Source organism: Scylla paramamosain, chromosome 24 (genome assembly GCF_035594125.1).
Source record: "Scylla paramamosain isolate STU-SP2022 chromosome 24, ASM3559412v1, whole genome shotgun sequence".
Taxonomy (NCBI): domain Eukaryota; kingdom Metazoa; phylum Arthropoda; class Malacostraca; order Decapoda; family Portunidae; genus Scylla; species Scylla paramamosain.
In genome coordinates, this window is record NC_087174.1 from 6,218,872 (window position 1) to 6,240,000 (window position 21,129).

Sequence of the window (21,129 nt, forward strand, 5' to 3'; positions counted from 1 at the left end):
GCAACTACAAATGCCTTCAAGTGAAGGATAATAAAATTCAATTCAAGTTTGTCATTCCATTTTGCCTTAATTGTCAAGTTTCGCTCTAAATGTATAAACTTGTTTAATACAATTTGTTGCAACAATATAACAACTTTTTGATAATTAATACTCTGATGAGTGCCGGCAGGTTCTCCAGCAAGTAATACTGTACATCAAAAAGTTATTACATTGAAAACTGATCAGGAAAACATCTTTTTCATTGCAACAGCATATTTATCTGTAAGGTCTTTCTGCTTCCTTTTGATCATGTCCTGTTGTCTCTTCAGAGACTTGTTGTTGGGATCCAAGAGCAGGGCAGCCCTCAGATCCTCTGCAGCCAGTTCATAATTCTGCATTTCGGTGTTGGCCACGGCTCTGCGATACAAAGCCTTCACATTCCCTTCATCAACATTCAGCAAGATTGTGGCTGCCACAACACAAAGGTTATAATTATGCTGCTGCAAATGAAACAGTGCAATATTGTTATAACACTGCATCTTTATTGTCATCACTTCTTGGAATAAATCCTCAGCCTCATCAGGTGGTATCATGCACAGCCATTTCACAGCATCACTGAACACAAAAAAAGCTAAAGTCTGTTTGTGCAACAACCCTTCCTTATAGAGAGAAACACCAATGTTTTTATATTTCACTGCTATACCCAACTTGTCAGCTGGAGTCAGTTCATAGACAGGCCTGCTATTCTCTTCAATCCTTAGGTGGGCAGTGCACTTAAAACTGACATCCTCTGACACATTTACCAACTTGCCAGGCAGACACACAACAACTCTTGCAATCTCATCATTTGTCATCAAGAAAAAGGATGTCTCCAGAGCACGGTCCAGGGCACTCATAGCATCTCCTAGGACATGGGACTCAAAGGCCTTGCTGCTCATGTACCTGGAATCCAGCAGCTCCATCTCACAAGAACAACAAACTTCTTGGAGGCTGACGCCTATCTTTGCCTGTTCACGGGGGCGTGCCTGACCAGTGTAGGAATGTTGCCCTACAACCTCCACCTCCCCAAAACCAGTAACATTAAATGTTCTCATGCCTGCAAGTTACTTGTACTTTATTGTTCTTAGTTTGGCACATGAAAATAATACAAACTTTCATTAACATTTACCCTTTTTACACATGGTAAAATTAGTTACAGGAGCATTAAAATCAATAATGGAATGAAGAATAACAGGCATACTATCATTTACTTAAAAGTTGATGCACATTGAGTGTCTTGCCAACAAACCATCACAGAAAATACACAAACAGCTAACAAATAGAGAAAGGAAAATATGTTCTGTGCTTACCAACTAGTACAAAAGGTTCACATTTAAAGCAATATTAATTTGCTCAAGATAAGGAACAAAGTAGACAAAATACCCAAAATACAGTTATAAAACAAAATACTTCATTATATCACATATTTCTACATAATGTTACAAAAATAATCACAATCTATAATGCTAGATTGTAACAAACATTCTAGCAAGATAATTCCTCAAGTATTTTCTTCACCACCATAATGCCCATGAAACTTAAAACTTAACTTCCATCAACACCTGTCACCACAGCAGCTTGTGGCAGGCAAGCCTGTGAGGAAGACAGAGTCAGCTACCAGCCTCTGCACCAGTGATGAATCATACGGCTGCTTTTCTTCACCAACCATGAAACTACTGCAGGAAAGGAGGGAAATTTTTGTATTTTTCTTTCAGGGAAAATGACCTCTTGGTGCCTATCACATCTCCACTCCAAGGACTCTGAGGGCCATGATAGCTCCCTGTTACCATTGGGAGGAAGTAATATTTGTTTATTCTAAAAAACAAATTCTTCCTTGTAAGAGCTTAAATCCTACCAATCTTTATGCCATTTTAGAAGTTAGTAATAAGTGGAATTTCTATACAGGAATGCCCATCCTCTTTGCAATATTTAACCCAATCAGATGATTGGACAATATGCAGATGAACCTCCTGTACATGCCTTTAGCATCACACCTCAATAATGTATTCACAACAGCTCATTGTTCATCCCAATCATGCACACTCTTCCTTGCTCAACATACCATAAATTCACCTTACATTTAACACTTACTTCTCAATGCCATCTTTCCATTCCATTCATAATGTTTCCTTTAGCTTCACATCTCTCCTATTGTATCATCTTCATCACCAGTCACTCATCTTACTGTTCAAGTCCAAGCAATCTTGCATAACTCTCCCTACTCTGCTCAATCAGCTATTTCTTTCATAACACAAATTCCCTTCAGCTCTTCCTCATTTCTTGCTCAATCCATATACATATGTTACCACACACATATACCTTAGGCACATAATATCTCTACTGGTGTCATTACATGGAGTGATATCATGACTTACAAGTAACATTACTACAAAAAAACATTATTGAATGGTCTGGTGCAAGAGGTGGTCAGTGGGAGAAGAATGGCACAATGAGTTACTGTAATTCATGACAACAATACTAGTGATAAATCAATGGAAATATTCATGGTAGTTAAAAATCAGTCTACTACCATGACATAAAGTACTTACAGCAGATTAGAACCAAATCAATACTCTTCCACCACAGTTCTCCAAGCTAAAGCTAGAGAAACTACCACACACTTACTTAATGTATTGTCCACTGTGTGGATTTTGGGCATTGAGGGCATGTATGGTGGACTGGGCCCCCTCCTGCGCATCCCTCATGAAGATGTAGCACCACAGCCTTATGAGCACATGCTTCAAACTCCAAGACCTCCAAGAGTGGCGGTAGATGGGGGTCCACACATTGCCAGGGTTAGTCAGTCCAATATACACACCTGTAATGATTACAGTCACCAGCTTTACTTGAGAAAATTACTGAAATGAGGCTACATTTAACCTAGCATATTTTTGGTATAACATTTCCCCATTATTAGCATACAATACCTGGAAGTGACTCAACAAGGTGTTGAGAATAGAGATGCAAAGCAAGTTTTGATATGCCATAAATCTTCACATAATCTGAAAAAGTTGTCAGAGGACTTAATTGCCTTGGCTTGAAGGCAACCAAATCCTGTAGGGTAACAAGCTTGTGTGCCTCTGATGACACAAATACAATGCGAGGGTTTGAAGACTGTTGGATGGCACTTTGGAGCAGGCTGGTGAGGAGGAACACACCTGAGAAATATAAATCACCATCTCAATAACAACAACTTTTACAGCTCTGAATTATTAGCATGTTGTGAAGAAGTATCCTGTATCTGCTGTGGTCTCAAGACTGAAGTAGGTGCAGGGAAGGGAACAGTCTCATTTCAGAGGGGCAGGAGTAAACAAGTGTATGCTGTCAGCCCTTGCTGTGAATGTGTGGACAGCTGTGCTGTGCCTGGACTCCTGCTGTGTAGTATGGTAGTCCATGAGACTGTCCCTTCCCACAGTGAATCATGAATGACGTTTGTGCATGAGTGCGTGGTAACTTATCTGGGCCACCCCATGCTGGATTGTTAGCTATATATATAGATAGATAGACATTGTGACAGCCTATCTACTTGTACCAGGCTGACATCCCTCCATTAAACACCCATACCCCAAACAATAAAATATCAATTTGTGAGCTTAAAGTATACAATCAGATCTTAATTTGAATCCATTTCTTATTTCCAAAAGTACAGATCATGAAATGAAAAACATTACTACTACTGGTACAATCACAGGACAAAACTCAGCTACAACAACTGGTGTGAGGAATAAATCATGTACACTTAATGAAGAACAGCTGTCAGCCACCTACCAAGATAGTTGGTCTGATAGGTGATTTCAATTTGGTCTGTGGTCAGGCCAGCAGGATGGTGGAAGACAGCTGCATTGTTCACAAGTATATTAAGTTGATTTTCACCTGAGTAGGAAAGCAAGAAAGCATGAAAGACTAGTTGGACCCATCATCAAACTCATGAAGGTGGAATCAAACAAGGAAAAATTCAATGAACACAAGCTTGAGCAGCAGGCTTTCACTTGGGAGCAGATTCACTGGTATCCTCATGCCAAATTATAAACTGCAAGCAGCAAGCAATATAAGAAAAGTGGCTGAATGTGCAATTTTTAATATATGAGTATTACTTCAATTTACTTCACACTACCTACAGCAATTAGAGAAGAAAAGACACGTATGGCTTCAATCGTGGAGGCTGAGATCAATGAGTTTGATGTCATAATGTGGGATGGTCTGTTTTATTAACAAGTCTATGATGTTGCATTTCTGCTGGGCTTGTCTACTGGCATCATCTTGTATGTGTTACTCATCAAGCAGCTCCCTAACCAAATAAAAGCCACACTTGACAACCAGCTTTCTCATTGCCCATCAAATTTTGCCTGATTTGACATCACCTCTCATCACCAATAAAGACTAAAACACAATCAAAAACCTCATTCCCTAACAAAGAAACTAGTCTTCATTAATTTACAATATATTTTTTTTTTTTTACATTTTGATACAAGCCTTATATTGAAACATTACCTGCTTTAAATAGCTTAAGTTCAACACACTCATATGCAGACTCACACTTCAGAAAAGACTTGACAAAGGAATGAATTGAACTGAAATCCTGGAGATCTACATGTAGGAAGTGGATGGCTGGATTGCCAGTCTTCTTGTACAGTTTAAGTACAGTGTCCTGTCCTGTCTTTATGTTGCGGCCTGCCAAATACACACGAGCCCCTGCAGAGACAAACAGACTGTCCTATTAACCCTTATTAAAGATAAACAAATGATCATACAACGGTTTTACACTCTTTTCTATCAATTTTCAGCTTACACTTGTTATTATCTTTTAAGTTTACAGTGGTATGGAACACAACAGTACTTATTTCTGAAATTTAAAGACAGTAGCAATAGATCGTCAAACCCTATTTTATTACTCATAACTGGAACCTCTTGTTCTCAAGACTTCATGAGCCTAAAGATCCAAGTGCAAATTTAATAACAGATATATATATATATATATATATATATATATATATATATATATATATATATATATATATATATATATATATATATATATATATATATATATATATATATATATATATATATATATATATATATATATATATATATATATATATATATATATATATATATATATATATATATATATATATATATATATATATATATATATATATATATATATAGCAATAACACTTAAGTATATCTCCATCAAATAAGCAACCACAATACAAATAAATTAGCATGTAAGTAGATGAATAAACAAAACCATGCTTCAAGCTAAAGTTCAGAAGGTACTCACCTTTACTGGCCAAGTCTTGGGCTATGGCAAAGCCAATGCCACTGCTGGCACCCGTGACAACCACCACCTTCCCCCGGACACGATTCTGGCAGCAGCACTGCACTGGCCGATACAATCTGATGGCAGGCAAACGTGTAGATAATTTTGTTTGCAAAAGAAACAAAAAAGAAGTATACCAAGGCACATCAACACAATATATATATATATATATATATATATATATATATATATATATATATATATATATATATATATATATATATATATATATATATATATATATATATATATATATATATATATATATATATATATATATATATATATATATATATATTTTTTTTTTTTTTTTTTAATAAATCTCTTTTTCAAGTAAATTGCATACTTAAATACACAGATAATTATTGACCATAGCATTTGAATACAATACTTTGAGTAAATACATTTGAAAGTTCAGAGCATTTGAAAATTCAGCTCAATAAAAGCAGGCAAAGCATTATGGCATAAACACAGAAATATCTACAATCAAGGTGATTCAGTTGAACTTTATATTTTTTCTATACAGATAAATAGAAAAGAAAAAAAATTAGACACTGGATATACTTTCAAAATACTGCATTACTGTTTAGTCTTGGAGAAATGTACCTATACAATAAACAGTTTTTGTTGTTTTACCTAACAAAACTTTTACAGATGCAGAATCTAGTGTAAACCATGGATTAGTATGAATTTTTGACCGACTATGTACACAAAACATACGCAGAACATAAAACTAAATCAAGAACTATACACAGAACATAAAACTAAATCAAGAACTAACAAAATATAGTTGAAATGAGGTCAAAATTAATAACAATGGCCAACACAATACCATAATACATAATTCTGAACTCATTTAAATTTTGAGTAAAGTTTAGGACTCAGACACTTGTGTACACTCACTTCAGCCATCGCTTGAGAAGTAGAATGGTAGTATCTGCTATGATGCGCAATGTAGTTGCAAGGTAATTCAAAACAACTGTAATCATCTTCCACATTAGAATGTTCTCAGTAATGTGAAAAACCACTGATCAAATACTAACATTTCACCTGTTGATTTTCTACTGTGTAAATCATTAGATGGAGAGAAAATATGTTAGTATTCTCTTATGATGGAGATGTTATCACTCCTACAAAGTTTACACTACCTGTCAGAAGACCCATCCACCAAGAAACATCAGTCCAACACTAAATGCCCAATACCACACACAAGTACTAGGCCCTCTTCTCCCTCTACCACCACAAACCAGCCTCAGGAAGCATATCAAACTCAAATCACTCATAGACCCAAGCAATCATTCAAATTCATCCCCTAGCCATTCAATCTTCAGTCTTTTCCACACGATGAGGACAGCATCCACCTAGTCAGACTTCATTGTGAGCACCACCAATCCCCATTGAACAATCAGAAGATGCTAGGTAAATCTATCAAAGATATCTTTCCAGGATCCAGTACTTTACCTGACACACTAGAAAAACATAATAGGTCACACAACACACATACAGATACACAACAAACACATAATGAGAACCTTAGGAAAAAGGTCAATCTCAGCCAAGATTGCCTAAAGGGAATGGAAATTTTAAGGTTTGAACTCTGACTCCAACTACATAAAAAGAAAAAAAAATTACATTAAACTGTTTGCTTGAAATCAACTCCTACTAGAGTGCTTACAGAGGTTAATTTTTCTCCACAAATTTGTGAGAATTTCCTACCAAATAGCAAAACTGGCTGAGCAGTTCTGCACAAGAAATATTTTTATCATCATCTGGAGAGGTCACAATAGTATGAAATATTTTTACCATCATCTGGAGGAGTCACAATAAGAAATATTTTTACCACCTTCAACTATGACACTGACTGCAGCCAAAAGTCTACAGCACGTCTGCTCCAACTGCACACCCTTAATTTACACTCTGCTACCACGAGTAATCGTAGGATATTTGTCCAAAATTACAAACGTCCCACAATGATGGATAAAATTGTTTTTTCTAGTAGGTTTCAATGTGAGTGATATGTTCTTATTCATATTTTTGTTGGAAATCACATAAATTTGAGGTACTGATTTTTTCATAATAATAGTGTCATGATTAAATGAAGAACTACATTATTCATTACATGACAGTGAGAAATTAATCTACTATAAATATTGAGGTGAACGTGATCAGTGATAAAACCCGGATCTGACAGGCCAGAAGAACAAGCCTTAACTGACGTGGCCATAAGGCACCTCCCGGCCAGTCTTGCACTAGCTTGTGTTTCCACGTCCTGTCATGTCATTACACAGGTTCATCGTGCAAATATTCAGAGCCAAACAGGAAAGGCAGAAGAGCCAAGCAGGAGCCTGTTAAAGCTAGAAATCCTACAGGCTTACAAACTCCACAGGATCTGCAGGGTTAAAAGTTGGATTAGATTTATATTAGGCATGGTTTAGTTTAATAACAAAGTTTTTGTTTTAATCAGAAATATTAAGTTTTGGCTTGTGATTGAGGATAAAGATAAATAGTATTTCCAGCAAAAACAGTATGCACAGAATCTACCAGAAAAATATTTTTTTCCACAGGCACAATCTGAAGATTTACTCAATACTAACAGCAGATTACACTTCACTACTCCATTATCCTGCAACCAATCTTTTTATCTAATACTACAGCCAGTGAAGAATGTGGTAGTGAAATTGAACAGTCTGATTATGGCCTAGATGTATGCTGTATGAAATGCACTTTCATTCACCCAGTGTGGTAACACACAACACTGCACTGCTGGTTATCATGATACACAAGATGAAGATAACCTTATCAAAACAGACTTGTTAATAACTATCAAACCACTAAAACATTTGCAAATCTATAACTGTTAAGTAAAAACCCAGGCACACAAATTTTCTAAAACACAACTGAGCAAAACAACGCCTTACTATAAAATGAAAGCAGCAAGCAGCAGCAACAACAGCAGCAGGAGCACCAGGAGTGCTCTGACCAATGTCAAAGACCTTGTGACTGTCATGGGTGCAAGTTACTGATACCATAGCACCTGAACCAGTGTACCTGTCACGCATGAACTGGATGCATATGCCTACAAGCACAAGGTATGGTGCATCACACAGGTGCAAACAGGTGTCTGGGAAAACAAAACAAAGCAGAAAGGTGGCTAAAATAACTTGTTGGCAACCTAACCGTGAAACATTTCCTGAGTGGTCCTGCATGACTCATCTCACGATACACGCATAAATTAACACAGTACAGTCGTCTCATTAACCCTACACCTGCCACAAGCATGAGCAGTGACGAGCAAATGTGCCAGGGGTGAGGACCCAGCAAGGCACCACACCTATCACCACCTATGACCCTTTTCATCATTTTCTTATAGCCTCCTCCACCTCACACACCTCTACACACACTGCGCCGCTCACAGCTCGTCTCCTTCCCAGGCGCTACGTGAAGTGGGAGTGCCAGATGCTGACAAGAGGAACACAAATAACACGGAGCATCGGCACGTCCATCCTCCTCCTCTTCTTGTGACCGCTCGGCTAGGCATCGCTTAGATCTTCGTCTACTTCAGCTGTCTCTTGGGTTTTATGCTGGAATTTGACACTTTCCTTACTTATCAGTGACCTTTTAGTACATTTGATCGTTTGTTCAGTCTCTTTCTTATCTTCACATAACTTGCACCAGCGTAGCAGAGATTCCTCTAACTTCCACCTCTCTGGTCTCCTGTGCCAGTACGTGTTTCCTAATGCCAAGACGATGATTTACATAAAATACATGAATATTTCACGTTTTTCTCTAGTTTTAAGACTGAAACTATATAAATAAAAAAAATACCATACAAGGAAAATAGCCACTCGGTCCTAAACATTTGTTACTTAAGTGCTAAATGTATAACAAACTAATCATACATTCTCCTTCGTACCTCTTAGGATTTCATACGTAGCCTACTTGGTGCTTCTTCTAATCTAACAGCTTCCAAGGCTTCTACATCCTCCTCTTCAATTTTTTTTTTTTTTTTTGCTTCCCGTGTTTCTTCTTTTCCTAGAAATGACAGATTTTTTTTTTTCTGCCACCTCTTCTGTGTTCTTTCGGATCACCTAAAATTCTTCAGTTAGAAACTTGAGTTTCTACTGTTCCTTGTTCTCCTTTCTTAGACATTTGAGTTTTATCTCATCTCGTGTAGATATCATAAGCTATATTTCCAAGATTTCTCTTCAGGTTCTTCCAGCCTTCCTTTTCTCTTTCCCTACGTGGAATACAATTTAATTTCCCGCCTGGTCCTCAACCGCGCCGTAACACACACAGTAAACAAACACATGATGACGTAACCACTCAAGCGGCAAGCAGCGGAAATATGAGCCACTAAAAATAGTAATATAACAGTAAAACTATAAATAAGAGTCAGAATTCAAACCGCTTATGTAAATAAGAAAAAAAAAAAAGTCTAATATGTGATCCTACACGTTTATTTAAGTTTTGCTTCATGTATTAGCAAAGGGAATGAGAGGGTAGTATATTAGGATAGAACAATGATATAGCTAGTGGTTAACACTGTAGTGATGGAATATGACAAAGAGATTGGTTGTTAAATAAAGGATAAAATCACAATTATCAATGAATCATTATTGATGTGCTTGAAAATAAAACAAGAACCAAGTAAAAAATAAAGAATTAATCCATGCCTCATCGGGATCATCCCAGACATTACAGCCAGAGGGTGGGTTCCTTCACGCTCCGGACAACATCACAATGAGGGAATCTGAGGTTGCATGTTCATTCGCTATTGTTACATTGTTCATGCCACGGGAAGCATAATTTTCAATTTGCGTAAACTCGTCCTCTGTGAGTGCTTCGACATCCCACAGCGGGATAGCCGCGGGCCGCGAGTGACAGTACTGGGAGTAAGGGCAGCCCACTAGATACAATGTAGAATTCCATGTGAATCGTGCAATCGTGACGCCACGATGGTGACCTTGCTCTGACAGCCACCACAGGCCCAGACACTTGGCCGTGTTGCCGTACTGGTAAGGATCAGGCATGTCATTGCAGCACTCAGCCTTGTCCAACTTGTAATATAACACATAGGAAGGGGAGGAGGGCGGGAAGGGAAGGAAGGAAGCGTGGCAAGGGTTACCTTGAAGCACCTTGGCACTACTGATGTTGTGAGCGAGGTCCATTCTCCACATGTCCAGTTGGAGGCGATGAACGTTGTGTAGCGTCACCGGGGCCTCTCGCACCAGAGGCATCAGCAGGGGGCCTGCCTCCTTCAGGTAAGAGTCCGTGTTCACCCCCATCCCGAAGTGGCGTGTGCGGCTCACCTCCGGGTATATACACTCCCGGCCCTTCTGTACATTCATATACAGCCAAAAGTCATACAAAAGCGTGTTTTGGCCACTGGTCTCCCACACCGACAAAGCTTCCCTCACGAAGTCCAGCGTAATGCCGTAACCCCATTCGACCTGAGCAGACCCACGAAATACCCGCGTGTTGTCGTGAGCCAGGCCGAGAAAACCTTCCGCTGCGTGTCCGTTGACGCAACAGAGAGTTGGATCCGCCTTAAGGAGAGGAAGCGTTTGGCTCATGAAGGAAAAGAAGTCTGGAGAAACTTCCACATCCTCGTCGAGAACGATAGCATAAGTGGCGTCAGGAAATCTGTCTGCAAGAAGCTGAAATACATTTCTGTAGAACTGGAAAAGCTTCGAGTTGATACCGGCCTCCACCGGCAGCGTCACGTGGGGCACGTTGAGTAGTAGCAGGAGTTGTGCTGCAGACTGCAACGCGTCGCCCAGCACAACCAGAAGGTTCCGTTGCTCTATACCATTGGCAGCCAAGACGGTGGTGAGGGTGTGGTACAGGTACTGGTGCCTGGTGCCCGCCGTCACCACCACCGGCACCCCCGCTAGCGCTGCCTGCCGCGTCACTCTGGACGTGCGAGGAGGAGGCAGAGGGTCAGGACTGTGCTCGTCACACAGGCCTCCCATCACCCCGCGGCGAGAGCAGTACCGCCAACGAATTTCCTCCAGGACAACGTTGCCACCCGGGTACATGTGCGGGGCAGGCAGCGGCATGTCCGACAGAGGCAAGTGAAGGTGAGAGCGGTGGGTGCCGTGAGCGGTGGTGACGGCGGTCTCGGAGATGGTGCGTCCACCCTTGATGAAAACCCATGTCCAGCAAGCTTGGGGCGGCAGGTGAGGAGCGAGGAGGGAGCCGAGCCGTGCCAAGAGGTGAGCAGCGTGGCGTAGGCCCACCAGGCCGTCCACCGAGACAGCCATGATAACCACGCGTCCTGGAGCTACACGCTGCAGGTGCCACTCCAGGTCTGCCCAGCGCGCCCAGTACTGCCATAGCGGGAACACCTGCACAAATACGCACGTTCAGGGTGGGATGATTTGTACCTGCACACAAATAGGATGGACTGGATTTTTTATGGCTGTGACACAAGGGATCTTATTATTACTACGATGTCAACAACAGCTTCTACTACTACTACTATTACTACTACTACTACTACTACTACTACTACTACTACTACTACTACTACTACTACTACTGCTACTACTACTACTACTACTACTACTACTACCACCACCACCTCATCATCATGTACTTTCTGAAAGATGACGATGCCGTCACGCTGGTTGAGTACAGTAAGGCTGACACCGCGTTCAACAGGCGGTGGGGACGAAGAGGTTTGCGTGCTGGAGTAAAGGACAGCAGCGACCTTCCCATTCTTCTTATTTTTCCCGCTTGAGATCACACTCTGGATGTCAGGGGAGCGCGGGCTACATGAGGAACACCGCCCCACCTCGAGGCTCCATCCCTCACCGCCAGATGACACGCTGATCTCTGCATGTCTGGTGGCGAATACATAATAGGCAAGAAGCACCGTTCTAGTACCGTTACAACGTTTGTTTAAAAAGATACAACTGATGTGACTCACCTTTCATTAGTGTTGAGAGCGGAGGGATACCGAGACAGCTTTGAAGGCGGCAGCAGCAGCAACGGGGAAGGGGCGGACAACGGCAGCACCACGACAGCTATAAGCAGCAGCATCAGCAGTAATAATGCAACACCGATCACCTGACGATGCCGCTTAGCCTGCTGCCATCGCCACCGTTCATCCCCAGTTCTGAATGCGCGAACTGAGTGTGTGTTGTTTGACGTCCGCATCGTTATCTCAACCTGTGGACCTGATATTTAACACCATTTTTGTCAGTGAGGCGGCAACCACTCGCCACGGCACGTATTTGAATTATTTTTCACAAGGAAATACGTTCAGTTCCCAATTAAGTGGTGGGAAGAAAGGGAGAGCTTTGTGGTGGCTGATGCCAAGCAACTACCGCCCGCCGCCCGTCCCTCGCCACGCGGTGACCAGGAAAACAGCTTGAAAAATGCTTCTCGCCAGGAGGAAAGGAAACTGTTCACTAATTCCTCATTGGCTATATGATCGCATGTTTTCCTGGTCTGCTCAGTATGTTCCCAGAGTGCTCAGAGGTGCGTCACGTTACTAGTCGCCTGGAGTGTAACATACGCCTGTAAATGCCTCAGGGAAATACTGACAGCCTTTATTAGAATTTCAATTGATGATATACTGAAATACAGCTCCATTAAAGTAAGTTTGCATTGGAAAAGTAAAAAGATAGAATTTCATAAGATGACCCACGATCAACTAACCAGATTTAATAAAATACAGGTGCCCATGCACCTGTATTTTTTTGTATAGTACCAGTACGCTAAGATCCTAAAGGTCTCTCCACACCAGGAAACATTGTTGGAAACACTGTTAATAAAACAGTTTGCAAACAATTTGCAGACTGTATGGAAACAATCTTTCACGCGTATTTGTTTCCATAGTGTGTGTGTGTGTGTGTGTGTGTGTGTGTGCGCGGAGGTGACGATGATTCAGCAGTGTTGCCAGATTGTTATTGATTTCAGGAGATCTGAAATTTTGATCTTTTGTCAGGATTTAAGAAATTAGTTATTGTAAAATTTGAAATTTTAATCTGTGGGAGCCATAACCGTAAAAGTATTTCAAAGTCAGTCGTGGACATCCGAAGATAATTGGTGAAACCTGCTCCATCCACTCTCATTCCGCCAGAAGCAAGTCACCAAAAAAGGCTTCTTTTTCTAAAAAATTCCTCACCCATCTCTTTTTCTTTTCTTGCCCTTCCATGAATTTATCAAAAGAGCCAAGTAAAATACAGAGACTGCTGCAGCAACCTCTACACTCATCGCAGGCAGGACGGCAACTGAGGTCTGGACAGGAAATATTGTTTGGAAACCGTTTCAAACTGTTTGCAAACATTGTTTCCAAACAATGTTTCCTAGTGTGGACAAACCTTAAGAGAAAAATTTTCTGTTTTAAGCATTCACTTTCCACATAAAAGCCACTCTAGTCCATCACCACATAGAGACGCAGAGACTGACGTTATATAACAGCTGGAGACGGGGCGGTTAAATAGCGTCGGCGCCTGTGTGGCGTGTAACACGTCTAGCTCATGACACGGCGCTTTTCACAGCCACTTGTCGCTCATTGCTGCTTCGGTTCAGTGATCAGAGCCTCTCCAAAGGAATGTAGCTGTAATTCGATGGAATCCACAGTATTTTCAGAGAAGATCCAAAGTGGAGTATGATTGTATGTACCCAAACACCGAAACACAACTTCTGTTGCCCTCGAGAAAAATGTAAATGTAGTCCACTCTCAGCTTACAAAGTGACGCATCACAAGTAAATGGATAGGAAAAAAGTTATCATATCATGCTCAAGTATTCTGCGCACTATAAAGACGCTACCCCTTTGATGAGCTGCGTAGGAGGCTGTGACTGAGCGAGGTGGAGGGAGCACGTGAGAACTGTGGCGAGCGATGCTTCGAGACTAAAAGACAGGAGAATATTTTTATTTTCGTACCGATAATGTGATGCACATACACTAGTAATACGTATGTGTCTGAGATAAAGTTGTTAAATGTGTGTGTGTGTGTGTGTGTGTGTGTGTGTGTGTGTGTGGGTGGGTGGGTGGGTAGCTGGGTAGGTGGGTGTGGGGGTTTGCGCACAATCGTAAATGATAAATGACATACTGCACCACTTTCATTATGTACACGCCAAGAAAGTACACACACACACACACACACACACACACACACACACACACACACACACACACACAGTACCTTGATACACCATATGGACTTAAGAGGCAGAGGCAGAGTAGGTAATATATGACGACACTTTGCGCAAATTTTACTACTTTCGCCAGTGTACGGTGTGAAATCTCTCGCGTGCCATTTCCATCTAGTGGTGATAATTGAAGCTGCGGTCAAGTGGAGCAGGGGAGATACCACTGGGCCCATGACAGCAGCCACGAGTCCCGAAGAGGAGAAAGCTAAAATGCACACCTAAGACTCTATATACTGTAAAAAAGAATGACAGGTGATAATGTATTACTTTATGAAAATAATGAAAACAGTAAGAAATGCAAAGGCTATAAGAAGCAGATGCTGAGTACAGAGAGAGAGAGAGAGAGAGAGAGAGAGAGAGAGAGAGAGAGAGAGAGAGAGAGAATGATACACAAGAACATTGACTTAGCAGAGATGGCAACCTGACAGGCAGACAAGACAAGGAGGTGATAATAAATGAACGTAAGCACAAATAAACAAATACATGAATACAACATTAAGCAAATAAATTAATAGGGAAATAAACAACCCTCTGTCTCTCTCTCTCTCTCTCTCTCTCTCTCTCTCTCTCTCTCTCTCTCTCTCTCTCTCTCTCTCTCTCTCTCTCTCTCCCACACACCAAACATTACCTCAGCAGGGGTCTAACGCCGCTACATAACTCTTGTCCACCACCACAAAACTAATACAATTTCGTAAAGGTGGGAGTGGTGGGCGGTAACCGGAGGCTGCCATACGTAATACACTCAACCACAACAACCAACAGTATGATCAGAACGCAGCAACGCACATCTGTCACTCGGCTGTGGGAGTGTTCTTGGATTCCTGTAGGGTTATCCGCGCTTCTCTCACTCACTCCTCCCGGGCATGAGACGCGGTGCCGATATGGATCAGTGAATGAGTTGCAGATGATTGTGTTTGTATGCTTCGAGTTAGGTTTACATGAGGGAGAGTTGTATCTTTAATAAGGAGGAGGAGGAGGAGGAGGAGGAGGAAGAGGAGGAAGAGGAAGAGTGAGATGGAGAGGGAGAGAGAGAAGGAAGGGGAGAGGGAAAGAGAGAGGAAGACGAAGCGAAATAATAATAATAATAATAATAATAATAATAATAATAATAATAATAATAATAATAATAATAATAATAAAAAGAAGAAGAAGAAGAAGAAGAAGAAAAAGAAGAAGAAGAAGAAGAATGACGAGTATAAGAATAAAAGAATAGGAAGGAATAAAGAACACAACAACAACAACAACAACAACAACAACAACAACAACAACAACAACAACAACAACAACAACAACAACAGCAGCAGCAGCAGCAGCAGCAGCAGCAGCAGCAACAGCAGCAGCAGCAGCAGCAGCAACAGCAGCAGCAGCAGCCAGGGGGTCCCCTCTACAGTCTCTCTCGTAAAAGTCTTCCGTGAGCGGGCAATCGCTGCAACAACCCCGCGGCTACTCTCGCCTAGTACCCAGTAGCGGCTGCCTGTTTCCAGGGATGGAAAGCTGCCGCCTTGGAGGGCCCCTGGCGGGTACTGTGAACCGCTGCGCCAGATGTGTTGCCGCCCTCGTCGCCTCTCAGAAGTAGAGACTTTGTGGCGGAACTGTTGCTTTTTAATGGTCAGGTAAGGCATTAAATATGCAAGATGTGGCTTACCGCAACGACTCTTACGTAATAGTCACGATAAGGAAAGGAAAGGAAAGGAAAACTGCATTCATTTTTTTAAAGTGAGGAAATTTTTTTTCAGGATCGTCACTGGCAGGTCAGGAGTTTGTGCGAAAGAAAACCTTGATGTCTTGTTCACGTCATTATTCCGGTATCGCATCCACGATGAAGACGCGTTGCTGTGGTAGTGGAGTGGTAGTGTGGTATACGCCGACCCAGAGAGATCAATGACCACCCTTGATTGTAATGTCATGATTCTGCCTGTCACGAACTTTCCGAACACTCAATAAACCTTCTCACGACCACTGGTTTAATTGCTGAGACGAGCGCGTCCTTACTACACAGACCATCAGGACGTAACGCACGTCTGTCTCCTCCAAGACAATGATTTATGGACGCATTTATATTTACATGGAGCTACGCTGTTGCTGAGTCCACTGTTTCCAGGCTTCTCGTCCTTCGTAGATTTCCCAACGCAAAACCACACGCGCGCTGACAGTAAGGAGGGGACGCACGAAGGGGGGAAACTCTCGGCAAGGTATATAAGGCGGCGGCAACACCTAAGGAACCATTAATAAGCCTTCACCTGCGCGGGAAGGACGTGCTGGCCCTTCGGTGAGACGCCCACGCCACAACAGCGAGGGCACGTGGCAGTCATGGTGAGTTCATGTGCACGTCTCTCTAGCACCGTAAGTCTTGTCTATTGTTTACAACTGCCAGTTCCACAGTACATAAAGGCAACGTGAGGGTAAGGGAGGGTCAGTGAGGTGTCTGATGTCCTCTGATGTTGATGCTGGTGATGACGAAACAAAAGTACTTCTCGCTAGCCCCAGGATGAGCAGGATGAGCAGGATGAGGTCAATTTCCTGTGCTGAAGGTGTTCATGTGACGAGGATCGAAGCCTTGGTCTTACTTTGCTCGACCTACTTACTTACAGACATAAAACTGTGTCGACCGTGAGTGCTGAAGGACCTGAGGCGCTGTGTGTGTGTGTGTGTGTGTGTGTGTGTGTGTGTGTGTGTGTGTGTGTGTGTGTGTGTGTGTGTGTGTGTGTTTCTTCATACTAAGACAACACTACGCAGTCTTAGTTCACCATGACTGCGCAGTATCGTCAGTGCGTCGCGTCAGTTCCTTGCGGGCGAGTCACTCAGAGGTGCGGGGACCGAGGAACAGTCATTGCCGTCATAATAACAGAGGCGGCGACGACGAGGAGAAACTTTTAAATACCCGTTGCCGTGACGGTGGCCAAGCATTTCACTCAAGTTTCTTACCTTTTGTGTACTTTCCTCGGCCTCTTTCTTCTGCGCCCCCACCCGTGCCTCTCCGACCTCCTACTTAGCACATTCAAACACTGCAGGTGGGACGGCAGACGGTGAAAGCGGCTCAGGAGTTCCCATTAACCTCAGCAGTCCTTTGGGAACGTCCCTCAAGCATCCTTCATTCAGACAAGAGTCACGCGCAAAAGGGAATGGACATGAAAGGAAAAGGGTAAAGGGAAGAAATGGAAGAGATGGTGTTATTTATAGTTTTCTTTAGTTACATTATTACCAGAGGGTCTAGGTCATGACATGTCTCTACGTTAGGTACCTTTATCCTGGTGTTAGCTAGAGTACGTTCTTATATACAATATCTAGATGAAAATAAAGGTCATAAAGATCAGATGAGGTATCTAGATGTTATGTAAAGTCATCATGACAAAGATCCTTAAAAATAAATAAATATAAAAAGAAAGGGAAAGAAAAGAAAGTAATTTACGTTAATATTCGTGAAAAAAAATGAATGCAGGAACTGGAGAACAAAAGAAAAAGAGTAAAATAACCAATAAAAAAAAAACGAACACAAAGAGGAAAAGAACAGAATGAAGAATCAGCAGCAATAAACGATTTTCATCACTTCCCGGACGCTTACAACACGTGCAAACAGGACACAAATAAACGACAACGAAGACTGACTGGTTACACTCACAACCTAACGAGCGGAGAGCAAATGAAAACATACTGAGTGGCTGCACGGTACGATGAAGCCAGGGAGCTAAGGGAGTGAAGAGAAGTGAAATCTACACTTCACAAAGCCATTCATCTCTATTCCGCTGTATCACCCCTTCCTCTACCCACTTCCTCCTCTATTACCCACAAGAGAGAGAGCGTGTGTGTGCGTGTGTCGGTGCCTCGTGTGTAAGGCCTCGTCAGCACTCCCGCCCTGATGTAAACAGGCTGACGGTCGCTGCCAGTACTCAGTAAACACGTGGCCGCCGCGCGTGGTCAGGAAACAATTGACTCTTTCCGTTGTGAGGTAATGCAAACTTGTTGACAGGAAGGAGTGTTTGGAGGAAAGCTACTTTTTGTGTGTGTAAGACAGAGAGAGAGAGAGAGAGAGAGAGAGAGAGAGAGAGAGAGAGAGAGAGAGAGAGAGAGAGAGAGAGAGAGAGACCTATGCACAATGATACTACATAAAGAAGTCTGCAGAAAAGTCTCTCACTATTAAAAAAAAAAGTCTCAAATTAAGTCTGCAAATACACTTTCAATATTAAAAAGCCTCTTCCTGTCCATCTGGAAACACTTTTATCAGCCACAAGCAACAAAATATTCATACATTGCACACGCATCCACAAAAAAAAAAAAAAATAAATAAATAAAAAATAATAAATAATAAATATATAGTAATTCAAAAGACACCGTTAACATCCCTCCTTACATTAATAGTTCCCGCTCATGATTCTGAATATTCACCAAAAAAAATAATAAATAAATAAAAAAAAAAAATAATAATAATGATAATAATAAAAATATCCGCAAATTCCATTAGTATTCACGCACACACACACACACACACACACACACACACACACACAATAAAATAAATAAATAAATAAATAAATAAATAATTCAGAAGACACCGTTAAATTTCTTACATCACCAGTTTCATCCCACGAATCACAACATTCACAAAACAACTACCGTCATTCACAACTTCAAGGCTACACTTTACTTCACTTAGTATTGCAAAGAAGTATTTCCACACACTTCACGGCGAGCCTGGAGAGCGACGCATCAAGACACAAGGTGAAGGAGGAAGTTTGCGGAAAATAACTGTCATAAACACTCACCAAGATGAGCTTTTCTTTCTTCATTTTTGTTTTTATTGCTGCTGCCGCCCTACATTCTACATTCTCGTCTCCTTGACCCTCAGAGGTAAAGAACACTCACACCAGCATAATTATAAAGAATGACTTTAACGTTATCCAGGTGACTGCTATTTAACTTCTAGTTGAGGAGGAGTAGGAGGAGGAGGAGGACGAGGAAGATCACAAAGGAAGGAAGAACAAACAACACGAGACCTGTTCATTATTACGGAGCTGTTTGTGTGGAGTAGACTAGCATAAACTGAGAGAAATAGGAGAGACTCAGAGGAGAAGGAGGAGGAAGAGGAGGAGGAAGAGAAGGAGAAAGAAAAGAAAGAGGAGATGAGAAGATGAAGTATTTATTCAAGGCTATCACAACCAGAAAACCAAACCAAACCCAAATAAACACCTTATCGAGAACCCTAACATTCGCTAACCTAACTCGTACCCTGTGACCACTTAAGAGAAGCGCACCAAGTGAAAACAGCAGGCTCTTTAGGTGTTCTAATGAGCCCCACTCGCACCCTACTTGGCGAGAGAAGCAGGTGTCATTAGCGTGTCCAGTGTGATGTATGAATGCCCCGCAACACTCCTCTTAGTCCACGCTGGAGAAAGCTGGTGATGAGAAGGTGGTGGTGGTGAAGTGGATGTGTGGGACGCGTGGAACGAAAGGTGGTTATAGCAATAGTGGTTAGTGGGTAAATGAAACTTAAATATAAGAATAAACGGAAAAAAAATACTATACTTCGAATTTAAAACAATTATTTATTTTTATCATAATAATAATAATAATAAAAAAGCTATATGTTCTGAAACGTTTTGTTCTCTCATGAGAGCTATTTTCGAGGCCACAGAGATGATTAATCAAGTTTTCATAGTTTTCCCATTTGATGAAGCAGAATCCTTGTCAAACTATCCCTAGAACCATCAAAACACCCTTGAAAAGCATATTACCTTTCATTACACCAGCTTAATTTCTAATCATGACCCCTAAACGTTTGAAAATACGATCTAAAGACACATACTGTACTAAGACTCAGCTTATACGCTTACTCCATCCATGTACTCAAACCCGGTGCCGTGGCCTATCGCAGGAGTTGAAAGCGTAGAGAGAGTAATGACCTCTGACACCTGCTGGAAGTCGTAACAGATGTCAGAAGCAGAAGGACGTCCCAGGCTGTTTAACATTGCCTGAGGGAGAAGACGTGAGGAGCTGCTCGTCGCTTACAATGAAGGAGAGGCACACGTGTATAGCAGTGGCTAGTGGTGACGGGAGGGCGTGGTGCTCATAGTAGTGACAGTGTTTTCAGTTGAGTTACAACACCACAACATCACAACACTGAGGCCATATGCCGTCGACTAGGGTCAAAATAAAGTCGCTGTCTTATCCAACTGCAAAACTGCTTTGACTCGTGATCAAGGGGAAAGGAATGAAGGACAAGTGAACGGCAGTAAAAAGGAGAGTGAAAGTAGAAAAAATTGAAATGACATTAAACGAAAGGAATATGAGAGAAAAATAAAGAAAACAAAAGTAAACGAGAGATGAGATGCAGAAACGATAATGATGCAAAAACAGTAGCAAACAAGAGAGAAGGATGGGGACAATGAAAAAAGGGTAAAAATAGGAGAAACAAGAACAGAATATAAACAAAGCAAGCCACTGACAGCCGAACACTACGAATACTAGGAAAGAAACGCCGCCGCCACCACCATCACCACCACCAACACCACCCCCTTTCTCAAACTGAAGGAAGGCGGACGCGCAAGTATTAATTAGAAAGCCACGTGAAAATACCGAAATTGTGCATAAAAAAAAAATGAGATAATGACGCGCTACTTCTCT

At 41.6% G+C, this 21,129-nt stretch overlaps 4 protein-coding genes across 4 annotated transcripts in view; 1 reads left to right on the forward strand and 3 right to left on the reverse strand.

Annotated features, from left to right (window-relative positions):
- Positions 1-41: 41 nt before the first annotated feature.
- Positions 42-1,073, reverse strand: LOC135112641 (uncharacterized). Its single transcript, XM_064027229.1, has one exon. It carries the CDS (start codon positions 1,071-1,073, stop codon positions 222-224), a length of 852 nt encoding a protein of 283 aa, XP_063883299.1. The 3' UTR covers positions 42-221.
- Positions 42-9,653, reverse strand: LOC135112512 (retinol dehydrogenase 11-like). The gene is made up of 10 exons (XM_064026927.1): positions 9,650-9,653; positions 8,310-8,420; positions 7,720-7,733; positions 7,561-7,613; positions 5,306-5,421; positions 4,555-4,710; positions 3,787-3,891; positions 2,946-3,176; positions 2,644-2,836; positions 42-1,694 (listed from the first exon to the last, which is right to left on the reverse strand). Exons 1-10 carry the CDS (start codon positions 9,651-9,653, stop codon positions 1,574-1,576), a joined length of 1,104 nt encoding a protein of 367 aa, XP_063882997.1. The 3' UTR covers positions 42-1,573.
- Positions 9,654-9,785: 132 nt separating this feature from the next.
- LOC135112643 (protein O-linked-mannose beta-1,2-N-acetylglucosaminyltransferase 1-like) lies at positions 9,786-13,417 on the reverse strand. Its single transcript, XM_064027231.1, has 3 exons — positions 12,276-13,417; positions 11,943-12,189; positions 9,786-11,691 (listed from the first exon to the last, which is right to left on the reverse strand). The coding sequence occupies exons 1-3, from the start codon at positions 12,503-12,505 to the stop codon at positions 10,063-10,065; spliced, it is 2,106 nt and encodes a 701-aa protein (XP_063883301.1). The 5' UTR covers positions 12,506-13,417; the 3' UTR covers positions 9,786-10,062.
- Positions 13,418-15,744: 2,327 nt separating this feature from the next.
- The window catches only part of LOC135112642 (mucin-1-like), a 17,151-nt gene continuing 11,766 nt past the window's right edge, over positions 15,745-21,129 (forward strand). Inside the window, exon 1 of the mRNA XM_064027230.1 lies at positions 15,745-16,824. Within this exon, the coding sequence (XP_063883300.1) occupies positions 16,822-16,824 (3 nt within the window). The 5' untranslated portion in view covers positions 15,745-16,821. The remainder of the gene's footprint in view (positions 16,825-21,129) is intronic.

What these genes read in the sequence shown, in the direction of transcription:
- LOC135112641 (XM_064027229.1), bottom strand. Translation starts at nt 1,073, where the DNA reads ATGAGAACATTTAATGTTACTGGTTTTGGGGAGGTGGAGGTTGTAGGG.
- LOC135112512 (XM_064026927.1), bottom strand. An exon ending in GGGAGGTGCCTTATGGCCAC is followed by an intron (nt 5,422 to 7,560) that starts GTCAGTTAAGGC and finishes GCCTGCCATCAG; the next exon opens with ATTGTATCGGCCAGTGCAGT. An exon ending in CTATCAGACCAACTATCTTG is followed by an intron (nt 3,177 to 3,786) that starts GTAGGTGGCTGA and finishes TATATTTCTCAG; the next exon opens with GTGTGTTCCTCCTCACCAGC.
- LOC135112643 (XM_064027231.1), bottom strand. Translation starts at nt 12,505, where the DNA reads ATGCGGACGTCAAACAACACACACTCAGTTCGCGCATTCAGAACTGGG. An exon ending in GCTCTCAACACTAATGAAAG is followed by an intron (nt 12,190 to 12,275) that starts GTGAGTCACATC and finishes ATTCGCCACCAG; the next exon opens with ACATGCAGAGATCAGCGTGT. An exon ending in GCATCGTCATCTTTCAGAAA is followed by an intron (nt 11,692 to 11,942) that starts GTACATGATGAT and finishes GTATTTGTGCAG; the next exon opens with GTGTTCCCGCTATGGCAGTA.